Genomic DNA, 25,682 nt, shown 5'->3' on the forward strand with positions numbered 1-25,682 from the left:
TTTACTAAGTGGACACTCAGTAGGTCAGCATCAATAATGTTGACACCAGAATATCGAATATTATAATGTCAACATGGACAAATTGTCGACATGTGACACATTAACAACATTAAAATGTCAGGGTTAGATGTTGACATTGTGTTGACATGATGAACATGTTGACATGTACTCTGTTGACGTTTAGTACATGAAGTTGAAGGTAGACACTAGCAATGCATTGCATGGAGCTAGCCACACCCCACAGCACAGGCCACACCCCTGTGCAGACCACGCCCCTGCAGTGCTGGTCACACCCCCTATGGCAGCACACAATAGGCCTTTCATGAATTTTATATCCAGGCCCACGCTGACCTTAATCCGGTACTGAGGTCACTCACACACACAGCACTGTAGTTATTTGCTACACATATAATTAGGCGTTATGGCAGATGAAATGTAATGAGATAAGTGTAGACAGTAGGGAATAGTATACACTGAGAGGGAATGGACATAGGAATTCCAGCTGACAGAAAGGCGATGTATAAATTCTTGGGATGCACATGGAGTATTAATACGCTCACATACCTCATTACTAAAGTTATAGTGCTAAATTATAAAGAATGGTCAGAACAAAAAAAAGTTTTATTTTAAGTCAACAATTTACAAAATATATTCAAAGATCAATAAAAATTGGAGAGCAGCCATGAGCCTGACTGCCGACACCATTGTTACATCATAGATGCTTCCATGGTAACTCCCAGCTCACTGCATCAACTGCCGTGTTCAAGGGTTTGAAGCTCACTAGTTATTTGGACTAGATAACTGCCGACATGCCGTCCAGGTTTTGCCAGTTTTTTAGCTGCTTTTGCTGCTGTTTTCGCCCTATGAAAAAATCTAAACCTGTAAAGGTAATATTATTATTTCTATTTATATTCTTAATATTATTACCACCTATTTTCCCTATATTTGTATAGTGCCAGTATTATTTATTTATACACTTCACACAGCGCTGTACAGAGAATATATGAATAGGCGAGTAGATGAAGGCGTTATGTAACATTTTTCTGTTTTTTTTTGTTTTTGTTTATGAATGAAGGTGAATTAGGGATTATAGTAACAATGTTACTATGACCTTTATATATTGTTCCTCTCTGCCTCTCCCCTCTGACTGCCATTACATTTTATTGTGATGACATCATTTTCATCAGCAATTTAATTTATTATATAGATTTACATCTGTTCCTATACCATTGGGGGAGCTGTATCAAAGCTTGGAGAAAGATAAGGTGTAACTAATCAGTCAGCTCCTAACTGCCATGTTACAGGACGTGTTTGAAAAATGACAGTTAGGAGCTGATTGGTTGGTAGTTTATCTCTCTCCCCTTTATTACTCTCTAAGGATTAGTACATCTGCCTCTAAGTGTTGCAATTTTGGCCCCATTAACAATTAAATATATTTCCAACATAATTTAATAAATATGAAATGCTGTTAATATAATTAAATTGGATCCTTCGTATACTCAACAATAATCAGTAAGCGTTTACTATAAAAACAAAAACCTGTTAATAAATGAATATATGTACTCCATAATGCTTTTACAGATGTAATCGTTTAAAGCTGTATAGTATCAAACACCTGAATAGGTAAATGCCGAACACAGCTTTTTCATGTGAGCAGCATCTTCCATTGCTTTTATGGAAGCTATAGTAGACCAGAGGTTCTCAAACGCAGCCCTCAAGGCACTGACAGTCCAGGTTTTAGGTATATTCATGGTTTCAGCACAGATGGATACATGAAAATGACTGAGGTGCTAGTTAAGTCACCTGTGGCCAAACAAGCATATACTTAAAAAGTGGACCATTGGTGTGCCTTGAGGGCCGCATCTGAGAACCTCTGCTGTAGACTATACCTAAATAAGAAATGGAAAATCATAGCAAGTCAGTGTCCAACTAACTCCATCAGTCTCACGGGGTGTGGTATGGCTGACCGATGGTCTCCTGAATGCCGGTCAGCATACCGACACCGGGATCCTGGCAGCATACCAATGCCGGGATCCCAGCGGGGAGGGGCGAGTGCAGCAAGCCCCTTGCAGGCTCGGTGGTGACCTGCGGTCGCCACGGGTTCTATTCCCACTCTATGGTTGTCGTGGGTACCCACAAGAAGAAATAGTCCCTGTTGGTCAGCATGCCAATCGTCGGGATAGTGAGGGGGCGGGATTTTGGAGAGGTCATGTGACCGTCGATCTGCTGACCGCCGGTCACAAGAATACAACCCATCTCAAGGGCACCAGTCTGATTTCTAATGCAGCATGCTGAGATCTACAATTAAAATAATTATATTTATAGAAAAAAAAAAAAACTTCTTGCTTTAAACAGAATGTACACTATATTTAGGCTTCCCATACTATCCCTTTACACTGGGACACGCATGAATTACACAGGTTCTGTGGCTGGACGACTTTAATCCTGCATTTCATCTGGCTTTTATCAGCCACAGAACCTGTGTAATCCATGAGTGGCCCGATGTAAAGGGATAGTATGGTGAGCCTAACCCTAGTAGTCATCTTTTGCAGAGTTTTGTTTTGGGATTTTTTAACGCCATATATTTATATATTTCAGCACAAGACTTTTTCCTTGGTGCCCGTTTATGAAACCTCTTCTGAGTTTGGAGTCTGTTGCTGGTTATTCTATGCTACGTTTTCACAATTTGTAATGTTTTTAGCAGGTTAGAGCGCAGGAGGTTAAGGCGCAGGAGGTTCCAGCGCTAGAAGTGAAAGAGCCGGAGCCCAAACCAATACCAGGTCAGTGCTTCTATACCATCTTTTATATATATGTTGCTTTACTCAGTGATAATAATGATAAAAGACGCGTACTTGGGCCCTCATTCCGAGTTGTTCGCTCGCAAGGCGATTTCAGCAGAGTTACACACGCTAAGCCGCCGCCTACTGGGAGTGAATCTAAACTTCTTAAATGTGCGACCGATGTATGCGCATTTTTGCGATCAAAAACGAGTTAGCAGTTTCTGAGTAACTCCAGACTTACTCTGCCTGTGCGATCAGTTCAGTGCTTTTCGGTCCCGGCTGACGTCAGAAACACACCCAGCGTTCGGCCAAGCACTCCCACCGTTTCTCCAGACACGCCTGCGTTTTTTCCGGAAACGGTAGCGTTTTCAGCCACACGCCCATAAAACGCCATACATCCGCCCAGTAACACCCATTTCCTGTCAATCACAATGCGATCGCCGGAGCGATGAAAAAGCCGTGAGTAAAATTACTTTCTTCATAGTAAAGTTACTTGGCGCATGCGCAGTGCGAACATTACGCATGCGCACTAAGAGAATTCTCACTGCGATGCGATGAAAAATACCGAGCGAACAACTCGGAATGAGGGCCTTGGTGTTTTATCTGTTTAATCATTTTCTCCTCTGTTAGTTATGAAACTGATGGATCCATTTATTAAAGTGGAAGATGTCAGCCGGTGAGTGTTATTGTCACATACACCCAATGTATGATCAGTCACGTGTCACATACGTGTGCCTATACATGTGTGATATGTTTTATACGTTTCATTTTCTTACCAGTGTAGAAAACTCATATTTCTAACTAGCAATCCCAAATAGCTTCTTCTTCTTCCTCTTCTTCTTCATTCAGCTGAGCGGTGAGAGTGTTACTGTATGTCCCATCACTGTCTGCCCTCCCACACTCTCCTGTGCAGTCAGCGACCACTACTGTAATAATATAACCTCATATCTTCCTGTACAGCCACTACAGACCATTGTTTGGGCTTCGCCTTATATTTGAGTGTCCCTATGGCCCTAGTCACCCGATGGACACCAAGGAAAGGTCTGTTTTATTTTGCTATACTTTAAGGTCCACTTATCAAATTTGAGTGATAGAAAATCTAATGAGCTGCTTTCTGGGGGCCAGTCAGGGTCCTTCTGTGCACACATGACCCAGGTCACATGTATGTACAGCTGTGGAATCTTAGGGTGGGGTGTACTAAAGGAAAAAAGCAGTAAAACTCCTGTTTACGTGTGTTTTACCGCATTTTCAAATGTACTAAGACCTGGCTGCCACTTTTCTTTGCGGAAGGTATAGCCATCTTTCTATGGAGATACCCTATAGAAGCCTATGGACTTCTTACCGCATCCCATCGCACCCGCCGCCCAGCGCCACTCACGTCGACCCCCCCATACCTATATGCAGGCAGCTCCCGTCGTAGTCCCGAATCCCAGCCTACTCCTCCCCCAGGAACACAGCCTTCTGTATTTCCAGCTGCAGGGAAGAGGAGGAGGAGCCCGGGACTGACAGAAGATGTCGCCTCCCGGTGTTGGGAGGTGACAGAGACCCCTGGAGGCCCCCACACACCCAATCTATGCAGGGGGCCACTGCCATTGCATTGCATTACTAATGGCATATGTTAGTACATATGTGATCAGTGCAGACGATGGCCCTCAAAGATTATTAGTACATCCCGCCCCCAGTCTAAAGAGAATAGATGCTCTATGTTTATAATAATTATTTTGTGAGCACCTCATCTGCTATTACCACCTTGAGATGGGCAGTCTGTGCTACAGGTAACACCGCTGTCCTGCTATATATGTGCAGCAAGTAGTGTCACCAGCTTTGCCAGGGGAAGTTATTGCAGGAGATCCCCCGGTGATGGTCAGCGTGGTGATACCAGGAGTTGGCCATCACAGGCTGCAGGGAATGGTACATAGGGAGATTCCCTAATCCGGCAACTGCTGTTTCTTTGATAAATCAGCTTGTTTCCCCATATAGATGTGTATAATGTAGGTGTAACATGTTGCTGCTGACAGTGACTGCTCCTTGAGGGGACTCTTTCTTTAGATTTAGTTATGTATTTGGTTATGGCGCTATTAGAAGGCATGTAATGCGCTGCTGTAGTTGTATTTATTGCCTCTAATCTGACTGTTATTCCCTCAGTGAGCATAAGACCGCAGCTCACCAGGGCCCCACCAAGATGCCAGGGTACTGCGAATGCTGCAGGTGCATCTACCCTGATCTGGAAGAAGTAAGTACTGAATGATGTATGTGCACTGCCTTAGTGTAGTAGGTATTAGTTACAATCCTGTGTAAGGAGCAGCGGATGACCTGGGGATCCTCACTTTGGGAGGGGGCAGCAAGGTAGGAGGTGCTCGGGAAGTGGGCGGCTGCGGGTGGCTGCTCACAGGACGAGGGGAAGAGTTGCCTACTTTACCAGGCATCCAGAACAGTAGGGAAGTATGGATGTCCTGCCTATTACTGTGTCTATTGGGCATGATAATTGTCTGCAGCGTTCAGAGTGCAGGGGCAAATGCAGGATTTCTAGATGGGGGTTTCCAAATGAAATAACAATCTCCCGTCTACGGAAAACTGGAGCAAGCGCAGTAGTCGTGGGGAGCTGGAGAAGAACATAGTGTATGGAATACAGTATTAATAATTAACACTAGATGGTGTAGATGGTATAGGCCAGTGTATCCCAACCTCAGTTCTCAAGGCACACTAACGGCAGTGCCACACTGGACAATATTTTAAACTATCTTGCTAATTTTCACCCTTCTAACTGACATAGTTTAATATATCGCCCAGTGTGGGCGGTACAAACGATGAACGACGCGTCGCAAACTAGGTTGTCTGTCGTCTGTCCCTGCAGCTCAATTCTGGCTATATCATTGACGACACGATGCATATCGTTCAGTCGTTCATTAAGTCGCTCTATCTCGTTCATTATCATTTATCCGGGAGTCCGGGATGTTCAAGGGAAAATAATGAACCATATTGTTCATCATTCATGTCGTCCAAAGTGGCACTGCCTTAACAGTCCAGCATATTTAACTTATATTAAGCGTCTATTCAGGGGAGTCAGAGGGAGTCAGAGGGAGAGGGGGCATGCCAGCGGCTCACAGAGCGCTGGGCATGCCCCCTCAGTGACGAAAACGGGGCGTGGCTCGTGATCGCGGGTCTCCCGCGAAGCCACGCCCACTTTTGTTAGGCCACGCCCATTGTTCGGGAGCGCGCGCGGCGAAGCCGCGCGTGTGTCCCTCTTTGAAGAAACACAAAGTTGGGAGGTATGGCTATGTGTATCTTTATGTTGTTCTAAATAACTTTATTCTAGAATAAACGGATGTAGTGACCAGAATAAAATGGTGCCCTAATCATTATACAGGTCCTGCACTTTCTAACTGACATTAATGTGTCTTCTGTTGGGGAAAATACAAATGAAGATCTTTATTCTCAGATGCACATTTCTTTCCTTTGTCTCCATATTGCAGCATCTTGAAAGCCCTCAGCACAAAAACGTTGTGGAGGGCCAAGATTACAAGGCCCTGGATGACCTTATTGCCACCCTGTGCGCGGACTGGGAGGAGCACTGAAGGTTTCATGATTTCTGTATTTACTTTCACATTCTGTTATACTATTTACACAAAACAATATAAACTTGTATCTTATTAAGCTACTCATAGAGCAGGGTGTGTAATGCTGGGCACCAGTGTCGGACTGGGGCGTGAAGGGCCCATCGGGGAAATGCAGTGGTAGGGGCCCATTCTTAGATGCTTGGCTAATCATTAGTGCATGGTCTGGGCCCAATGATAAATAATATATATAGTAAATACAGGGCCGTCTTAACGGCAGTGTAGGCCCCTGGGCACAGCAATGCATTGGACCCCCTACCCATCCTCCAGCGGTAGGGGTGGGGTGTGCTATCAGCGGCAGCTTTGATGTCCCGCGGGCGGTATGGGGTGTTCTATCTTCCACTCAGCATGTAGGACCTGGAGCAGTAATTTCTGCTAATTGCTCCTTTACTGCACAGATGGGGTGGGAGGGAGAACACTAAACTGTAGAAGGGGGCATTGGGCTGAATGAAGGCGCCCTGGTACATGACTTCCGGGGTGGTAGGGGGTGTTTAATACGCAGGGGAGGGGTGGCTAATGGAGTGGGCTTAATATTCATTATTTTTTGGTGGGAGGGCAGCTTGCTTGACTGCAGATATCTCAAGTTCCTGAAAATCTATTTCTTAGCATTAGTGGGATAAAAAACTAGAGAGTCCCACCTTTCAGAAGGTTCTGGCGACTTGGGGATCAGATGTCAGGAGCCAGAGCAATCCTCCAATGAATATATAAAACTGTATACCAGGCGTGTGGAGCTGGAGAAGGGACAAGCTGCCTGAAGGCTGATATCTCTGGTTCTGGGCACAGTAGAGACAAGCTGACAGTGTCCAGCAAAAGGGGAGAGTCTCAGCTTTTGGATTATTCCCTCAGAAAAACTCTATATCAGACAGAACCTGAGATATCTGTCTGGGAAGAGCAATTAACAGGCTCAGATGGGGACCGCTGCTTTCACGTTGGATATCTCCGGTTCCCCAAGGCCGATTTTCAAAAATCTGGTACCCCTGGAAAGAGGGGACCCTCAGCTATCAGCCTAGGGCCCTTATACTCTTGGGGCCCTTGGGCAAGAGCCCATTGAGCCCATACGAAAAGACGGCCCTGAGTAAATACGGCTAGTGCACACATGATAATGTACCAGATTCATAACAGCAATGCACTGTAGAAAATATACCATAGTCCTGTGTATAATGTAACATATGCAATTAATTTATAATTCAAGTGTACAATCTGGAAGATTCTAGAGGAGGGGGTGGGCCCCCCAGGCAGTGAGGCCCACCGAGGGTTTCCCCTGTACCACTGTGGGCCAGTCCGACCCTGGTGGGCACACACCTATACAATCCAGGATCTCGGATGGTGATCCTATCTTTGGCACTTCCCCATAATGACAGCGACACGCTTCTGTTATGAGAAACGGAGGCAGCCGCTGCCTCCTCCCCGCCTCCAAATGGCAGCAAACTGTCAATCACTTACAGTCTGACGCCTTACTGCATCCTACGTCACAGACCTGTTCTACACATGAGCAGTACGGGTCCGGTGCATGCGCAAATATTTTCCTCCCCTTTTTATTGTAGAATAAACACTATATGAAATATATTTTATGAGACTGCGTTCTTATTGACAATTATTAGTATTCATATCTTATGCCTTTAATCTATATTCATTTATATTGTTGTTCTAATTATAGATCAAAACACTTTCACCCAGTTCCTGTGTGTGCTGGACTGCTTGGGAGCCATTATCCGATATGCTCTACTGTCACCTGCTGCAACTCCCGCATCTCCAGCCGGATATGAAAAACCTTATCCTTATGTACCACCAAAAAGCTCTGTGAGCATATCACTATCACCATCTATCTTAAAAAAAAAAATATATATATATATATATATATATATATATAAATATTGTATGCAGCAGAGCTAGTGATCTATATACGGCTCCTTCTTGTTTATATTATGCAGGCACCATAATTGAGAAGGTCACCATATGAATTTTAATCTTACGCTTATGCAATAAACTGTCATTTATTTGCTTTCGGTTAGCACGGAAGTTCTGATTTTTTATGGTATAAACATAGCACCAGGGGTCAGTACTCCTATATGTTTTTACTGAAGGATGCAGGGCCGGTTCCGGGGCTTCTTGCGCCCCGGGCGGAATTAGGGTCGTGGCTTCATACAGGGGGCGTGGCCAGTTACGCCCCCCTGTACTGTAGTAGGATGTGCGGTGCGCGATGACGTCATCGCGCACCGCACAGCAAAGGTCCTCTCCACGAAGGAAAACTAGACGCTAAGCGTCTAGTTCCCTTCGTGGAGAGGACCTTTGCTGTGCGGTGCGCGATGACGTCAACGCGCACCGCACATCATTACAGTTAAGGTCCTCTCCAGGAAGGGAAACTAGACGCGTAGCGTCTAGTTTCCCTTCACAGCGGGTAGCCCACGAAGGGAAACTAGACGCGTAGCGTCTAGTTTTCCTTCACAGGGCAGCGGCAGCGGGGGGCACCACAGCAGCAGCGGATCTTGCCATGGAGCGGCGCCCTCCGGATGGCGCCGGCGCCCTCCGGAAGGTGGCGCCCCGGGCAAAAGTCCTGCTTGCCTGTGGCAAGATCCGCTACTGGAAGGATGGTAACTCTAGGGCGGGCATTAGGGTAGTAGGGCCAATGCGCCGTGCTCTTTCTTTCACTAGATCACTACAGGAGGCACGAAGATCCAAAAGTGAGGTATTCAGAAAGCACGTTAGGGCCTCTCCCTTAACCAGTTCAACCAGTCCCACAATATGGAGGTTGTTCCGTATTAACGATTCTCCAAATCATCCAGTTTGTCATGACAGGCAGATGCTGCTTATGGCGATCCTCACGCTGTTGCTTGGGAGTGAACACATCCTGACATGTCTTAAGCTGGGTACACACTGGCCGATATATCAGCCGTTATATTGCCCTCCCAGTTAGTAACATCAGTCATGATGGATTGGGCAGTGTATATGCACAACACACTGCCCGATCCGGCTATAGATATATCTGCAGATCCATTCATCAGCAGATATATCTACCAGTGTGTTTCCACCTTAAGTGTGAGCTACTGGCACTGGGGGCAATGTCTAGTTATGACACTGGGTTAAGCCATGGCTGTTAAAGGGAAAGATGCTGCAGAGGTCAGCGTGGGCAAAGCAACAGCCTTTACCTCCAGCAGTGCGGGTGCCATTGCCATCTTGGAATCGCACCATACTCTCTCCAGGTGCTGGCACTGCTGCTTTCTGGGCATATGAGAGGGGAGAAACCTCTCCATGCGCTCGGGTAAAGCTGGCGATGGTGGAGTTCCATGTCTAGGGACACAAAGGAGGGCTGGTGGGGATGGATTAGCTGATGCGTCAGGAGTGCAGCATTAGGCAGAGGCCATCTCCGTCATTGCCAGACCTAATCTTATTATAGAGTAACACTAGTTACCAGACCGTCAAAATGACAAAACAACATTACAGTAATGTCAGTGCTGGCGGCTGTGTGCGTCCGAATGGAGCAACACTTGAATTGCTCCTTTAGATGCCATCTAGTGTCCGCTGGTCAGCAAAACACTTTAATTCCCCTCATAGAGGTGAGGAGCAGCATTAAATTTTTTTTTTTTTTTTTACATTTGTTTATTAGGCAGATGAGATACAAACAGGAACATGCAATAGTAATGTGTCAGAATATTCTCACAAAATCATAAAGATACATTGAACATCCCCCTAGGGGTGATCAAAAACTTAAATAGTCAAAGCATTGTGAGCTTAATTACTATCTGGACAAACTTATACTCATCAATGTTTTAAGATATTATAAGACAGTATAGGAATAGAAAGAGCGGCAGAGGGAGAACGAGAAGAAAAGAGAGACAGGAAAACTAGATTAAAAACCAGAGGAGGGGAAGAAAAGAAGTAATGGTGAAGGATGGGGTGACCCGGCCGTCCGCGCTCAAATGGAAAAAGACGTAAAAAAGGTATGTGAGAACGCACAATTGTTGAGAGCTTACGATAGGGCCAACCCCCCTTAACGGAAAGGTGGGGAGGTCTTGAAAAAGGACGTCCATGGTTCCCAGGTCCTAAGAAAGGCCTCCGAAGAGCCCTTTAAGATGCTAGTAATATGTTCCATAGTATAGATGTGCCATATCTACTGTCACGATCCGGGTATCTGGACGCCATTTCTTACCCATCAGATGCCTCCTAAGGCTGGCTCAGCGCTCCAGGACCGGATCCCATCTGTTATCCTAATGTTCACATTCCTGCATCCTCTCCTGTCTCTCTGAGACGCTGTCACAGTAACGCCTTATTACATCTGGCATGGCGTCTCCCGCGGCCTCCGCCGCCGTCCCTGAGCTTCTGCATGCAGAGTGTCAGAGTGGCGATTACGTCAGCCGCGGCCTCCGCTGTGTCCGCGTGGTTGGATGTGCACTTGTCAGCCTGGCGTCTCCTGTCTCCAGTGGCCGGCGCCGCCATTACTGTTTTCATTACCACATGGATTACAAACCAAACTTCCCTCCAAGTGTCTGCATGGGCGCAGCCATCTTGGATTCTGTCAGCTGATCATTTCCTCCAATCTGTTGTCAGTATTGTTAATCTGCATAATTGCCTAGCCAATCCCTTCCTTGCTGCAGGTATAAATACACTGTGCCTGAGCAAGGAAGGCGTCAGTGCTTTGGTTGTCAAACCTAGTTCCTGTTTGTCTCTCTCCTGTGATTGTCTTCCAGGTTCCAGCTCCTGTCTCAAGACTTCCACCATAGAGACCCGCACCAGCATTCCACCTGCGGTGTAGCCTGACTCTCCAATCCATTGTGGATTCATCTGTTTCCAGCTACAACATTACCTGCTTCCAGCTCAGCTTCCAGCAGAGTACAGCTTTCCTTAAAGGGCCGGTGTCCTTTCTACACTTTACCACTCTCCACCGGTATTATTATTTCTCCGCTCTCAAGTTCTACATTTCAGTTCATATTTCATCGCTCCCAAGTTCATTTATTATTTAATTGGTTCCAGCCAGTATCCACTCCGTGCTAACAACAGTCTGGTTCCAGCCAGTATCCACAGCAGCTGTTTTACCTTCAGCAACCCAGCTTTTCCTGGAACACCAGCTGGCACAATCCTGGGTTATCTCTATTGCTACAGTCGGGCCTGGTAAGGACTTTCCATCTAGAAGATCATAAGAACTATCTCACACTACCAGTGCCCTGTGGCTCCTGCCATCCTGTAGTACCCAGGAACTGTATTTATTATTTGCTGACTTTTACGTTTTCTTTTACTGCTGCTGTGTTGCGGAGTTGTCATAATAAACATCATTGACTTTTATCCAAGTTGTCGTGGTCACGCCTTCGGGCAGTTATTATTCATGTTACTTACATGTCCAGGGGTCTGATACAACCTCCCAGGTTCCGGTACATCTCAGACCCTACAACTGAGGCTGCCTCCCGTCAGCTCAGGCCCTCAGTTGTGACAGTAAGCACTGACCTAATGAATCCAGCCGGAGACCAGGATCAAGCGGCCAGGCCGATGCAAGAACTGGCAGCCCGACTAGAACATCAGGAGGCTGCACAGGGCCACATCATCCGCTGTCTCCAGGATCTCTCTACTCGGCTGGATGGGATTCAGACAACTCTCCGTGGATCAGGCGCATCTGGTGCGTCAACCACAGTGACTCCAGCTATAACCCCACCCACCTTACCCATTTCTGCTCCACGTCTTCATCTTCCAACGCCAGCAAAATTTGACGGATCTCCAAGATTCTGCAGGGGATTTCTCAACCAGTGTGAGATTCAGTTTGAGCTACAACCTGGCAATTTTCCCAGTGACCGTACAAAAATTGCCTACATCATCTCTCTTCTCAGTGGCTCCGCCCTTGACTGGGCATCACCGTTATGGGAGAGGTCCGACACCCTGCTATCTTCTTACACTGCATTCGTGTCAACATTCAGGCGCATCTTCGACGAACCAGGCCGGGTAACCTCAGCTTCATCCGAGATTCTCCGTTTACGCCAGGGGTCACGTACTGTAGGACAATATCTGATACAGTTCCAGATCCTGGCATCCGAACTGGCATGGAACGACGAGGCCCTGTATGCTGCATTCTGGCATGGCTTATCTGAGCTTATTAAAGATGAGTTAGCTACCAGAGACTTACCTTCTAAGTTAGATGAGCTAATCTCACTCTGCACGAAAGTTGATTTACGTTTCAGAGAGAGAGCAACTGAGCGTGGAAGATCATCTGCTCCAAAATCTTCTGCTCCTCCTCCTCGTCAACTGTCACCATCTAAAGATGAGCCCATGCAAATTGGCCGTTCCCGTTTAACTCCTGCTGAGCGCCGAAGACGTCTCTCTGAGTCTCTTTGTCTTTACTGTGCAGCTCCGTCTCACACCATCAATGCCTGTCCCGAACGTCCGGGAAAACTCCAAACCCTAGCTCGCCCAGGAGAGGGCCGGCTAGGAGTAATGATCTCCTCTCCATCTCCTCATGATTGTAATCTCCCAGTCTCGCTTCAAGTTGCTCAACGTTATCGGAACGTCATTGCCCTCCTTGATTCCGGAGCAGCTGGGAACTTTATTACTGAAGCCTATGTTAAACGGTGGTCCCTACCCACCGAGAGACTTCCTTCCTCCTTTTCCTTAACTGCCGTGGATGGCAGTAAAATTTTTGATACTGTTATTGCTCTAAGGACTCTACCAGTTCGTCTGAGAGTGGGAGTTCTTCATTCCGAACTTATTTCACTTTTAGTGATTCCAAGAGCCACACATCCTGTGGTCCTGGGCCTTCCATGGCTCCGTCTTCACAATCCTACAATTGATTGGACGACTACGCAAATCCTGGCATGGGGTTCCTCCTGTACAGAGACATGTTTGTTTAAAGTATTGCCTGTCTGTTCTTCCTCCCCCAGGTCGTCTGATGTTCCACCTCCTCCATATCAAGATTTCACGGATGTGTTCAGTAAAGCTTCTGCTGATATCCTTCCTCCTCATAGAGAATGGGACTGCCCGATTGATCTCGTTCCAGGGAAGGTTCCACCTCGAGGCCGAACTTATCCGTTGTCTCTGCCTGAGACGCATTCTATGGAGGAATACATTAAAGAGAACCTAGCAAAGGGGTTCATTCGACCTTCTTCTTCCCCAGCCGGCGCAGGCTTCTTTTTTGTAAAAAAGAAAGATGGTGGTCTGCGGCCGTGCATCGACTACAGAGGTTTGAACGACATTACCATCAAGAACCGTTATCCTTTACCCCTGATTACTGAGCTCTTTGACAGAGTTAGCGGAGCTACCATCTTTACAAAGCTGGACTTGCGAGGTGCATACAATCTCATCCGGATCCGTGAGGGTGACGAGTGGAAGACCGCCTTTAACACCCGTGACGGACATTATGAGTACCTCGTCATGTCCTTCGGATTGAGCAATGCTCCAGCCGTCTTCCAGCATTTTGTCAATGAGATCTTCAGAGACATTCTATACCGTCATGTCGTGGTCTATCTAGACGATATCCTCATTTTTGCCAACGATTTAGAGGAACATCGTTTTTGGGTTAAAGAGGTTCTGTCCCGTCTCCGTGTCAATCATCTCTATTGCAAATTAGAAAAATGCGTCTTTGAAGTCAAGTCCATTCCGTTTCTAGGGTACATTGTGTCCGGTTCCGGACTAGAGATGGATCCTGAGAAACTACAAGCAATCCAAAATTGGCCGGTACCCTTAACCCTCAAAGGGGTCCAGAGGTTCTTAGGGTTCGCCAACTATTACCGAAAGTTTATACGAGACTTTTCCACCATTGTGGCGCCTATTACTGCTTTCACTAAGAAGGGTGCTAACCCGTCCAAGAGGTCTGAAGAAGCCATGCAAGCATTTCATCTTTTAAAACAAAGGTTCATCTCTGCGCCTGTTCTGAAACAGCCTGACATCGACTCTCCTTTCATCTTAGAGGTGGATGCCTCCTCCGTTGGAGTAGGAGCGGTGTTATCTCAGAGGGCTAAAGATGGCCATTTACACCCTTGCAGTTTCTTCTCCCGGAAGTTCTCCCCAGCTGAGCGCAACTATGCCATTGGCGACCAGGAGTTGCTAGCCATCAAGCTCGCTCTAGAAGAGTGGAGGTATCTGTTGGAGGGAGCTTCTCATTCAATCACCATACTTACAGACCACAAGAACCTTTTATACCTGAAGGGCGCACAATGTCTCAACCCTCGTCAGGCCAGATGGGCACTTTTCTTTTCCAGGTTCGACTTTAAACTCCAGTTCTGTCCGGGCTCTCAGAATCGCAAGGCCGATGCCCTTTCCCGCTCATGGGAGCAAGAAAATGAGTCAGAGTCTTCAGACAAGCATCCTATTATAAATCCGTTGGCATTCTCCACGGTAGGGATGGACTCTACGCCCCCATCAGGGAAAAGTTTTGTGAAGCCGATGCTAAGGAAGAAGCTCATGCATTGGGCCCATGCTTCCCGTTTTGCCGGACATACAGGTATCCAAAAAACCCTGGAGTTTATCTCTAGGTCCTATTGGTGGCCAACTCTGAAAAAGGACGTCTTGGAGTTTATTGCATCTTGCCCAAAGTGTGCCCAACATAAAGTATCCCGCCAGTCGCCTGCGGGGCAACTGGTTCCACTATCCGTTCCCCGTCGACCATGGACCCACTTGTCGATGGATTTCATTACAGACTTACCCATGTGCAACAAGTTCAATACCATCTGGGTGGTAGTTGACCGGTTCACCAAGATGGCACACTTCATTCCTCTCACCGGTCTTCCGTCAGCTTCCAAGTTGGCTCAAGTATTCATACAAGAGATCTTCCGACTCCACGGTCTTCCTGAAGAAATTATCTCAGATCGAGGAGTTCAATTCACAGCCAAATTCTGGCGAAGTTTATGTCAAGTCCTCCAAGTCAAGCTAAAGTTTTCCACGGCTTACCATCCTCAGACCAATGGTCAAACCGAGAGGGTGAATCAGGACTTGGAGGCCTTCCTCCGCATCTATGTGTCCTCCTCTCAAGATGACTGGGTTCAATTACTTCCCTGGGCCGAGTTCTGTCATAACAACCAGTATCATTCTTCATCTGCTTCAACACCATTCTTCACTAACTTTGGATTCCACCCTAAAGTCCCTGAGTTCCAACCGCTTCCAGCAACTTCTGTTCCCGCAGTGGATATCACCTTGCATCAGTTTGCCAATATCTGGAAGAGCGTACGATCAGCTCTGCTCAAGGCATCGTTCAGGTACAAGAAGTTTGCGGATAAGAAGCGTCAAGCAGTTCCTGCTCTCAAGGTGGGTGATCGGGTATGGTTATCCACGAAGAATTTGAGGTTAAGAGTTCCCAGTATGAAGTTTGCACCTCGCTATATCGGTCCTTTCAAGATTGAACAAGTCATCAATCCTGTCGCTTACAGACTCCAGTTGCCTCCCTTCTTAAAAATACCCAGGACATTCCATGTTTCCCTGTTGAAACCGCTGATCTTGAATCGGTTTCATTCCTCACTTCCTCCAACTCCGAAAGTCCAAACTCAACGAGGCGTTCAGTATGAAGTGGCCAAGATCCTGGACTCACGTCACCGTTACGGTCAACTACAGTATCTTATTGACTGGAAGGGTTACGGCCCTGAGGAACGTTCATGGACCAATGCTTCTGATGTCCATGCTCCTGCCTTGGTCCGGAGATTCCATTCCAAGTTTCCTCAAAAGCCAAAGAAGTGTCCTGGGGCCACTCCTAAAGGGGGGGGTGCTGTCACGATCCGGGTATCTGGACGCCATTTCTTACCCATCAGATGCCTCCTAAGGCTGGCTCAGCGCTCCAGGACCGGATCCCATCTGTTATCCTAATGTTCACATTCCTGCATCCTCTCCTGTCTCTCTGAGACGCTGTCACAGTAACGCCTTATTACATCTGGCATGGCGTCTCCCGCGGCCTCCGCCGCCGTCCCTGAGCTTCTGCATGCAGAGTGTCAGAGTGGCGATTACGTCAGCCGCGGCCTCCGCTGTGTCCGCGTGGTTGGATGTGCACTTGTCAGCCTGGCGTCTCCTGTCTCCAGTGGCCGGCGCCGCCATTACTGTTTTCATTACCACATGGATTACAAACCAAACTTCCCTCCAAGTGTCTGCATGGGCGCAGCCATCTTGGATTCTGTCAGCTGATCATTTCCTCCAATCTGTTGTCAGTATTGTTAATCTGCATAATTGCCTAGCCAATCCCTTCCTTGCTGCAGGTATAAATACACTGTGCCTGAGCAAGGAAGGCGTCAGTGCTTTGGTTGTCAAACCTAGTTCCTGTTTGTCTCTCTCCTGTGATTGTCTTCCAGGTTCCAGCTCCTGTCTCAAGACTTCCACCATAGAGACCCGCACCAGCATTCCACCTGCGGTGTAGCCTGACTCTCCAATCCATTGTGGATTCATCTGTTTCCAGCTACAACATTACCTGCTTCCAGCTCAGCTTCCAGCAGAGTACAGCTTTCCTTAAAGGGCCGGTGTCCTTTCTACACTTTACCACTCTCCACCGGTATTATTATTTCTCCGCTCTCAAGTTCTACATTTCAGTTCATATTTCATCGCTCCCAAGTTCATTTATTATTTAACTGGTTCCAGCCAGTATCCACTCCGTGCTAACAACAGTCTGGTTCCAGCCAGTATCCACAGCAGCTGTTTTACCTTCAGCAACCCAGCTTTTCCTGGAACACCAGCTGGCACAATCCTGGGTTATCTCTATTGCTACAGTCGGGCCTGGTAAGGACTTTCCATCTAGAAGATCATAAGAACTATCTCACACTACCAGTGCCCTGTGGCTCCTGCCATCCTGTAGTACCCAGGAACTGTATTTATTATTTGCTGACTTTTACGTTTTCTTTTACTGCTGCTGTGTTGCGGAGTTGTCATAATAAACATCATTGACTTTTATCCAAGTTGTCGTGGTCACGCCTTCGGGCAGTTATTATTCATGTTACTTACATGTCCAGGGGTCTGATACAACCTCCCAGGTTCCGGTACATCTCAGACCCTACAACTGAGGCTGCCTCCCGTCAGCTCAGGCCCTCAGTTGTGACATCTTCCCTACAATTTCTCCCAGAGTGGGAGCCTCTGTGGATTTCCAGGCCGAAGCAACAGCACATCTGGCTGCCAGGACCATATGGATGAACAATTTAGTCTGACATCGCGAGGCCCCAGGGAGGGATACGGAAAGAAGGAAGTGCTTGGGACACATGGGGATGGAAATCTCCAGGATCGAACTGAAGAGGGATCCCAGTTCCCTCCAGAGAGGGATTGGTCTAGGGCATTCCCACCAAATATGCAAAAACGTCCCATCCATTGTATTACATCTCCAGCAGAGTTGAGATGTGTCTGGGAACATCTTGGCAAGTCGGGTGGGAACATAATACCATCTATAGAAGAGCTTGTATGCATTTTCCTTTGCTCGGACTCAAATGGAGCTAGATGCTAGGCTAGTGTAGATATCTGTCCACTCCTCGGAATCAAATGTTTCCCCCAGATCCGATTCCCACGCCCTCTCATGAGGTTCCTTAACCGATTGTCCTGGGGGTACCAGTGATCTATAAATAGTGGAAATAAGTCCTTTAGTCGAGTTCGTGTTCAGTGCAAGAACTTCTAGAGAAGTTAACGGCCTATGGTTAATCTGTGTAAGAAGCGTGGAGTGGAAATGTCAGATTTGCAGGTATTGGAAGAAGAGTGTATGAGGCAAAGCATATTTAGATTGTAATTCTGCAAAGGTTGGAAACAGAGAGTCTGAGGTCAGATCATTTAATAGTATAATCCCCTCCCTCCGCCACTGTGGCAAGGCATTAGGGTGACTGCCAGGCTGAAACAAGGGATTATCAAATATCGGGACCAGAGGACCAGGGGGCGGTGCCAAATGGAATTTACGATTAGCTGAATCCCAGACGTCTAGAGAATGGGAGACTACTGGGTGTGATTTAACGGAGCGTGAACGTGTTACAGAGGAAAGCCACAATAAAGAAGAGAGATAGTTCAAATTAAGAGAGTCGGCCTCCATTGAGACCCAAACCCTCTCAACTCTCGGAGTATTCCATTGAGTACATTGTGCTAGGGTGGCCGCTATATAATAGGCTTTGAAGTCTGGGACCCCCAATCCGCCCTCTGAAGTGTGTTTTTGCAGTGCAACACGTTTCACTCTGGGCTTCTTTTTGGACCAGATAAATTGGGACGTGGCGTGCTGAAGGTTTTTAAAGACATAAGGTGGGACCCGAACAGGGAGAGTTTGTAACAATTAGAGGAGTCTGGGCAAAAGGTTCATTTTGATGCCGTTGATACGGCCGATCCAGGAGATATAATGGCTTCCCCAGTTTTCAAGGTCTCTTTGAAGTTGGGCGAGCAGTCTGGGGAAGTTGGCCTGAAAAAGATGAGAGTAATTTTTGGTTATAGCTACTCCCAGGTATGTAAGTTTCCTTACATTCCATCGAAAATTAAACCTATGTGTTAAACTATCTTTCATGTTTTGAGGAATATAAAAGTCTAAGACCTCAGTCTTATCAGTATTAATTCTATAGCCAGAGTGTGCACCAAACTCCTCTATTTCTCGAAAAAGATGGGGCAAAGAGTGTACCGGGTCGGAAATTGTAAGCAGCACGTCGAATGCCTTTTCGGCGTCTAAACCCAGGATCATAGCCGGCTTCTTTTGTTTGTGTATTTCATGTATCAGATCCACCATTCTACGCGTGTTATCTAAGGCTTGGCGCCCAGGTATAAAACCAACTTGATCAGGATGGATCAATTGAGGGAGCAAGGGCCCCAGCCTATTAGCCAGTAATTTTGCGTAGATCTTTATGTCAACATTTAAAAGTGATATGGGCCTATAATTGGTAACAAGCTCAGGATCTCGACCGCGCTTAGGAATCACAACTATATTTGCCAAAGAAGTCAAGGCATCAAAAGAAGCACCGCGCAATATATCGTTAAAAAATCTAGAGAGAAAGGGAGTGAGTACCGCCGCACACTTTTTATAGTATATGGGGGGAAAACCATCCGGGCCTGGGGCAGCTGACACCTTAAGATTCTTAATGACACTTAGAATTTCTATATCCATAAAGTCAGCGTTTAGGTCCAAGAGGTGCTGGTCAGAAACATGGGGGAGTATAACATTAGTGAAAAAAGAGGAAAGAGAAGGGGTATCCCGTATGTCGCGCTGGTGTGTGGTAGTAGGGAGATTATAAAGTGTTTCATAGTAGGTTTGAAATTCTCGAACAATTGTCTCTGGGTCATATGTAACGGTCCCCGTGTGATGAGACCTTAATTTGTTAATTAAGTTCGAGGCCTTTTTTTTCCGGAAGCTTATTGGCTAAAACAGAATCAGCTTTGTCCGCTTTATCGTAATATTTCTGTTGTAGTCGTCGTAAAATGAAGGCTGATCTGCGAGACAATATAGTATTGAGACTGCCTCTTAGCGTGTTTATTTGAGAAAGTAAGGTAGGGGAGGGGTGCAATTGATGTTCTAGCAATAGAGACGATATTTCGGTTTCTAGAGAAGAAATTTCACTTTGAGTCTGCTTTTGACGGTGAGATGCTGCACTAATGAGCTTACCTCTAATCGTGGCTTTATGAGCCTCCCAAACAATACTATTAGCAACCTCATCAGATACGTTAATCTCAAAGTATTCCGATATGGCGGATCTAACGTCTCAGAGAGTTGTCGGATCCAATAATAGGCTATCATCCAACCTCCAGGACCCAGACTTACCACTGGAGCTACAGAGATCAAACATGAGAATAGTTCCAGAGTGGTCTGTCCATGAGATAGGCTTTATACCTGCATGAGTAACCATCGGAGCTAGGGAACGAGAGACTAGTATCATATCAATTCTGGCATATACTTGGTAAGGGGTAGAGTAATGGGTATAGTCTCTAGCCATAGAATTTTTGAGGCGCCAGGAATCTAGCAACATCATCCTATTCATACCATCTCCTAAAACCTGTGCCGTTCGCAGTACCTCGGGGGAATGTTTAATTTGTGTAGGGGCCTTTTTATCAAGGGACGGGTTGAGCACTGCATTAAAATCCCCACCAATAAGAACATGGCCTTGTGAGAATCGCTCAATTTGCCGAAACGTACTTCGGAAGAAGCGTCCTTGGCCAGTATTTGGAGCATACAAGTTGACTAGGGTAATCATCTCAGCTCCAATGGTGCCCAATAACATAAGAAATCTGCCTTCCGGGTCCACCAGGGATTTAGAGTGTCACAACTGAGGGCCTGAGCTGACGGGAGGCAGCCTCAGTTGTAGGGGCTGAGATGTACCGGAACCTGGGAGGTTGTATCAGACCCCTGGACATGTAAGTAACATGAAGAAGAACCGCCCGAAGGCGTGACCACGACAACTTGAATAAAAGTCAATGATGTTACTTTATTTATGACAAACTCCATGCATCACAGTAGCAGTAAAAGAAACATAAAATCAGCAGAGAAATAATACAGTTCCTGGGTACTACAGGGTGGCAGGGGCCACAGAGCTCTGGTAGTATGAGACAGTTCTTATTATCTGCGAGTTGGAAAGTCCTTACCAGGCCTGACTGTAGCAATGAAGAAAGCCCAGGATCGTACCAGCTGGTGTTCCAGGGAAAGCTGGACTGCTGTAAATAAAATAGCTGCTGTGGGTTCTGGTTGGAACCAGACAGATGTTGGCACGGAGTGGATACTGGCTGGAACCAGTTAGATAATAAATGAAGTTTGAGAGCGATGCAATATGAATGAAATGTAGAGTTTGAGAGCGGAGAAATAATAATACCGGTGGAGAGTGGTAAACTGTAGAAAGGACACCGGCCCTTTAAGAGAAGCTGTACACTGCTGGAAGCTGGGCTGGAAGCAGGTAATGTTGTAGCTGGAAACAGATGAATCCACAATGGATCGGAGAGTCAGGCTACACCGCAGGTGGAATGCTGGTGCGGGTCTCTATGGTGGAAGTCTTGAGACAGGAGCTGGAACCTGGAAGACAATCACAGGAGAGAGACAAACAGGAACTAGGTTTGACAACCAAAGCACTGACGCCTTCCTTGCTCAGGCACAACATATTTATACCTGCAGCAAGGAAGGGATTGGCTAGGCAATTATGCAGATTAACAATACTGACAACAGATTGGTGGAAATGATCAGCTGACAGAATCCAAGATGGCTGCGCCCATGCAGACACTTGGAGGGAAGTTTGGTTTGTAATCCATGTGGTAATGAAAACAGTAATGGCGGCGCCGGCCACTGGAGACAGGAGACGCCAGGCTGACAAGTGCACATCCAACCACGCGGACACAGCGGAGGCCGCGGCTGACGTAATCGCCACTCTGACACTCTGCATGCAGAAGCTCAGGGACGGCGGCGGAGGCCGCGGGAGACGCCATGCCAGATGTAATATGGCGTTACTGTGACAGCGTCTCAGAGAGACAGGAGAGGATGCAGGAATGTGAACATTAGGATAACAGATGGGATCCGGTCCTGGAGCGCTGAGCCAGCCTTAGGAGGCATCTGATGGGTAAGAAATGGCGTCCAGATACCCGGATCGTGACAGCACCCCCCCCTTTAGGAGTGGCCCCAGGACACTTCTTTGGCTTTTGAGGAAACTTGGAATGGAATCTCCGGACCAAGGCAGGAGCATGGACATCAGAAGCATTGGTCCATGAACGTTCCTCAGGGCCGTAACCCTTCCAGTCAATAAGATACTGTAGTTGACCGTAACGGTGACGTGAGTCCAGGATCTTGGCCACTTCATACTCAACGCCTCGTTGAGTTTGGACTTTCGGAGTTGGAGGAAGTGAGGAATGAAACCGATTCAAGATCAGCGGTTTCAACAGGGAAACATGGAATGTCCTGGGTATTTTTAAGAAGGGAGGCAACTGGAGTCTGTAAGCAACAGGATTGATGACTTGTTCAATTTTAAAAGGACCGATGTAGCGAGGTGCAAACTTCATACTGGGAACTCTTAACCTCAAATTCTTCGTGGATAATCATACCCGATCACCCACCTTGAGAGCAGGAACTACTCGACGCTTCTTATCCGCAAACTTCTTGTACCTGAAGGATGCCTTGAGCAGAGCTGATCGTACGCTCCTCCAGATATTGGCAAACTGATGAAAGGTGATATCCACTGCTGGAACAGAAGTTGCTGGAAGCGGTTGGAACTCAGGGACTTTAGGATGGAATCCAAAGTTAGTAAAGAATGGTGTTGAAGAAGATGAGGAATGATACTGGTTGTTATGACAGAACTCGGCCCAGGGAAGTAATTGAACCCAGTCATCTTGAGAGGAGGACACATAGATGCGGAGGAAGGCCTCCAAGTCCTGATTCACCCTCTCAGTTTGACCATTGGTCTGAGGATGGTAAGCCGTGGAAAACTTTAGCTTGACTTGGAGGACTTGACATAAACTTCGCCAGAATTTGGCTGTGAATTGAACTCCTCGATCTGAGATAATTTCTTCAGGAAGACCGTGGAGTCGGAAGATCTCTTGTATGAATACTTGAGCCAACTTGGAAGCTGACGGAAGACCGGTGAGAGGAATGAAGTGTGCCATCTTGGTGAACCGGTCAACTACCACCCAGATGGTATTGAACTTGTTGCACATGGGTAAGTCTGTAATGAAATCCATCGACAAATGGGTCCATGGTCGATGGGGAACGGATAGTGGACCCAGTTGCCCCGCAGGCGACTGGCAGGATACCTTATGTTGAGCACACTTTGGGCAAGATACAATAAACTCCAAGACGTCCTTTTTCAGAGTTGGCCACCAATAGGACCTAGAGATAAACTCCAGGGTTTTTTGGATACCTGTATGTCCGGCAAAACGGGAAGCATGGGCCCAATGCATGAGCTTCTTCCTTAGCATCGGCTTCACAAAACTTTTCCCTGATGGGGGCGTAGAGTCCATCCCTACCGTGGAGAATGCCAACGGATTTATAATAGGATGCTTGTCTGAAGACTCTGACTCATTTTCTTGCTCCCATGAGCGGGAAAGGGCATCGGCCTTGCGATTCTGAGAGCCCGAACAGAACTGGAGTTTAAAGTCGAACCTGGAAAAGAAAAGTGCCCATCTGGCCTGACGAGGGTTGAGACATTGTGCGCCCTTCAGATATAAAAGGTTCTTGTGGTCTGTAAGTATGGTGATTGAATGAGAAGCTCCCTCCAACAGATATCTCCACTCCTCTAGAGCGAGCTTGATGGCTAGCAATTCCTGGTCGCCAATGGCATAGTTGCGCTCCGCTGGGGAGAACTTCCAGGAGAAGAAACTGCAAGGATGTAAATGGCCATCTTTAGCCCTCTGAGATAACACCGCTCCTACTCCAACGGAGGAGGCATCCACCTCTAAGATGAAAGGAGAGTCGATGTCGGGCTGTTTCAGAACAGGTGCAGAGATGAACCTTTGTTTCAAAAGATGAAAGGCTTGCATAGCTTCTTCAGACCACTTGGACGGGTTAGCACCCTTCTTAGTTAAAGCAGTAATAGGCGCCACAATGGTGGAAAAGTCTCGTATAAACTTTCTGTAATAATTGGCGAACCCTAAGAACCTCTGGACCCCTTTGAGGGTTAAGGGTACCGGCCAATTCTGGATTGCTTGTAGTTTCTCAGGATCCATCTCTAGTCCGGAACCGGACACAATGTAACCTAGAAACGGAATGGACTTGACTTCAAAGACGCATTTCTCTAATTTGCAATAGAGATGATTGACACGGAGACGGGACAGAACCTCCTTTACCCAAAAACGATGTTCCTCTAAATCGTTGGCAAAAATGAGGATATCATCTAGATAGACCACGACATGACGGTATAAAATGTCTCTGAAGACCTCATTGACAAAATGCTGGAAGACAGCTGGAGCATTGCTCAATCCGAAGGGCATGACGAGGTACTCATAATGTCCGTCACGGGTGTTAAAGGCGGTCTTCCACTCGTCACCCTCACGGATCCGGATGAGATTGTATGCACCTCTCAAGTCCAACTTTGTAAAGATGGTAGCTCCGCTAACTCTGTCAAAGAGCTCAGTAATCAAGGGTAAAGGATAGCGGTTCTTGATGGTAATGTCGTTCAAACCTCTGTAGTCGATGCACGGCCGCAGACCACCATCTTTCTTCTTTGCAAAAAAGAAGCCTGCGCCGGCTGGAGAAGAAGAAGGTCGAATGAACCCCTTTGCTAGGTTCTCTTTAATGTATTCCTCCATAGAATGCGTCTCAGGCAGAGACAACGGATAAGTTCGGCCTCGAGGTGGAACCTTCCCTGGAACGAGATCAATCGGGCAGTCCCATTCTCTATGAGGAGGAAGGATATCAGCAGAAGCTTTACTGAACACATCCGTGAAATCTTGATATGGAGGAGGTGGAACATCAGACGACCTAGGGGAGGAAGAACAGACAGGCAATACTTTGAACAAACATGTCTCAGCACAGGAGGAACCCTATGCCAGGATTTGCGTAGTCGTCCAATCAATTGTAGGATTGTGAAGACGGAGCCATGGAAGGCCCAGGACCACAGGATGTGTGGCTCTTGGAATCACTAAAAAAGAAATAAGTTCGGAATGAAGAACTCCCACTCTCAGACGAACTGGTAGAGTCCTTAAAGAAATAACTGCATCAAAAATCTTGCTGCCATCCACGGCAGTTAAGGAGATGGACGAATGAAGTCTCTCGGTGGGTAGGGACCACCGTTTAACATAGGCTTCGGTAATAAAGTTCCCAGCTGCTCCGGAATCAAGGAGGGCAATGACGTTCCGATAACGTTGAGCAACTTGAAGCGAGACTGGGAGATTACAATCTTGAGGAGATGAAGAGGAGCTCATTACTCCTAGCCGGCCCTCTCCTTGGCGAGCTAGGATTTGGAGTTTCCCGGACGTTTGGGACAGGCATTAATGGTGTGAGACGGAGCTGCACAATAAAGACAGAGAGACTCGGAGAGACGTCTAGGAAGAACAGACAGGCAATACTTTGAACAAACATGTCTCAGCACAGGAGGAACCCCATGCCAGGATTTGCGTAGTCGTCCAATCAATTGTAGGATTGTGAAGACGGAGCCATGGATGGCCCAGGACCACAGGATGTGTGGCTCTTGGAATCACTAAAAAAGAAATAAGTTCGGAATGAAGAACTCCCACTCTCAGACGAACTGGTAGAGTCCTTAAAGAAATAACTGCATCAAAAATCTTGCTGCCATCCACGGCAGTTAAGGAGATGGACGAAGGAAGTCTCTCGGTGGGTAGGGACCACCGTTTAACATAGGCTTCGGTAATAAAGTTCCCAGCTGCTCCGGAATCAAGGAGGGCAATGACGTTCCGATAACGTTGAGCAACTTGAAGCGAGACTGGGAGATTACAATCTTGAGGAGATGAAGAGGAGCTCATTACTCCTAGCCGG

The 25,682-nt window shown here is 47.0% G+C and overlaps 1 protein-coding gene across 1 annotated transcript in view; it reads left to right on the forward strand.

Annotated features, from left to right (window-relative positions):
* Window positions 1-8,380, forward strand: part of LOC134968752 (protein DBF4 homolog A-like) — a 17,970-nt gene extending 9,590 nt beyond the window's left edge. The window contains exons 2-7 of the mRNA XM_063944245.1: window positions 2,702-2,780; window positions 3,411-3,456; window positions 3,741-3,821; window positions 4,926-5,013; window positions 6,254-6,357; window positions 8,052-8,380. Of these exons, the coding sequence (XP_063800315.1) occupies window positions 2,702-2,780; window positions 3,411-3,456; window positions 3,741-3,821; window positions 4,926-5,013; window positions 6,254-6,355 (396 nt within the window). The 3' untranslated portion in view covers window positions 6,356-6,357; window positions 8,052-8,380. The remainder of the gene's footprint in view (window positions 1-2,701; window positions 2,781-3,410; window positions 3,457-3,740; window positions 3,822-4,925; window positions 5,014-6,253; window positions 6,358-8,051) is intronic.
* Window positions 8,381-25,682: the final 17,302 nt, after the last annotated feature.

The sequence above is a fragment of the Pseudophryne corroboree genome, chromosome 11 (genome assembly GCF_028390025.1).
Source record: "Pseudophryne corroboree isolate aPseCor3 chromosome 11, aPseCor3.hap2, whole genome shotgun sequence".
NCBI lineage: Eukaryota > Metazoa > Chordata > Amphibia > Anura > Myobatrachidae > Pseudophryne > Pseudophryne corroboree.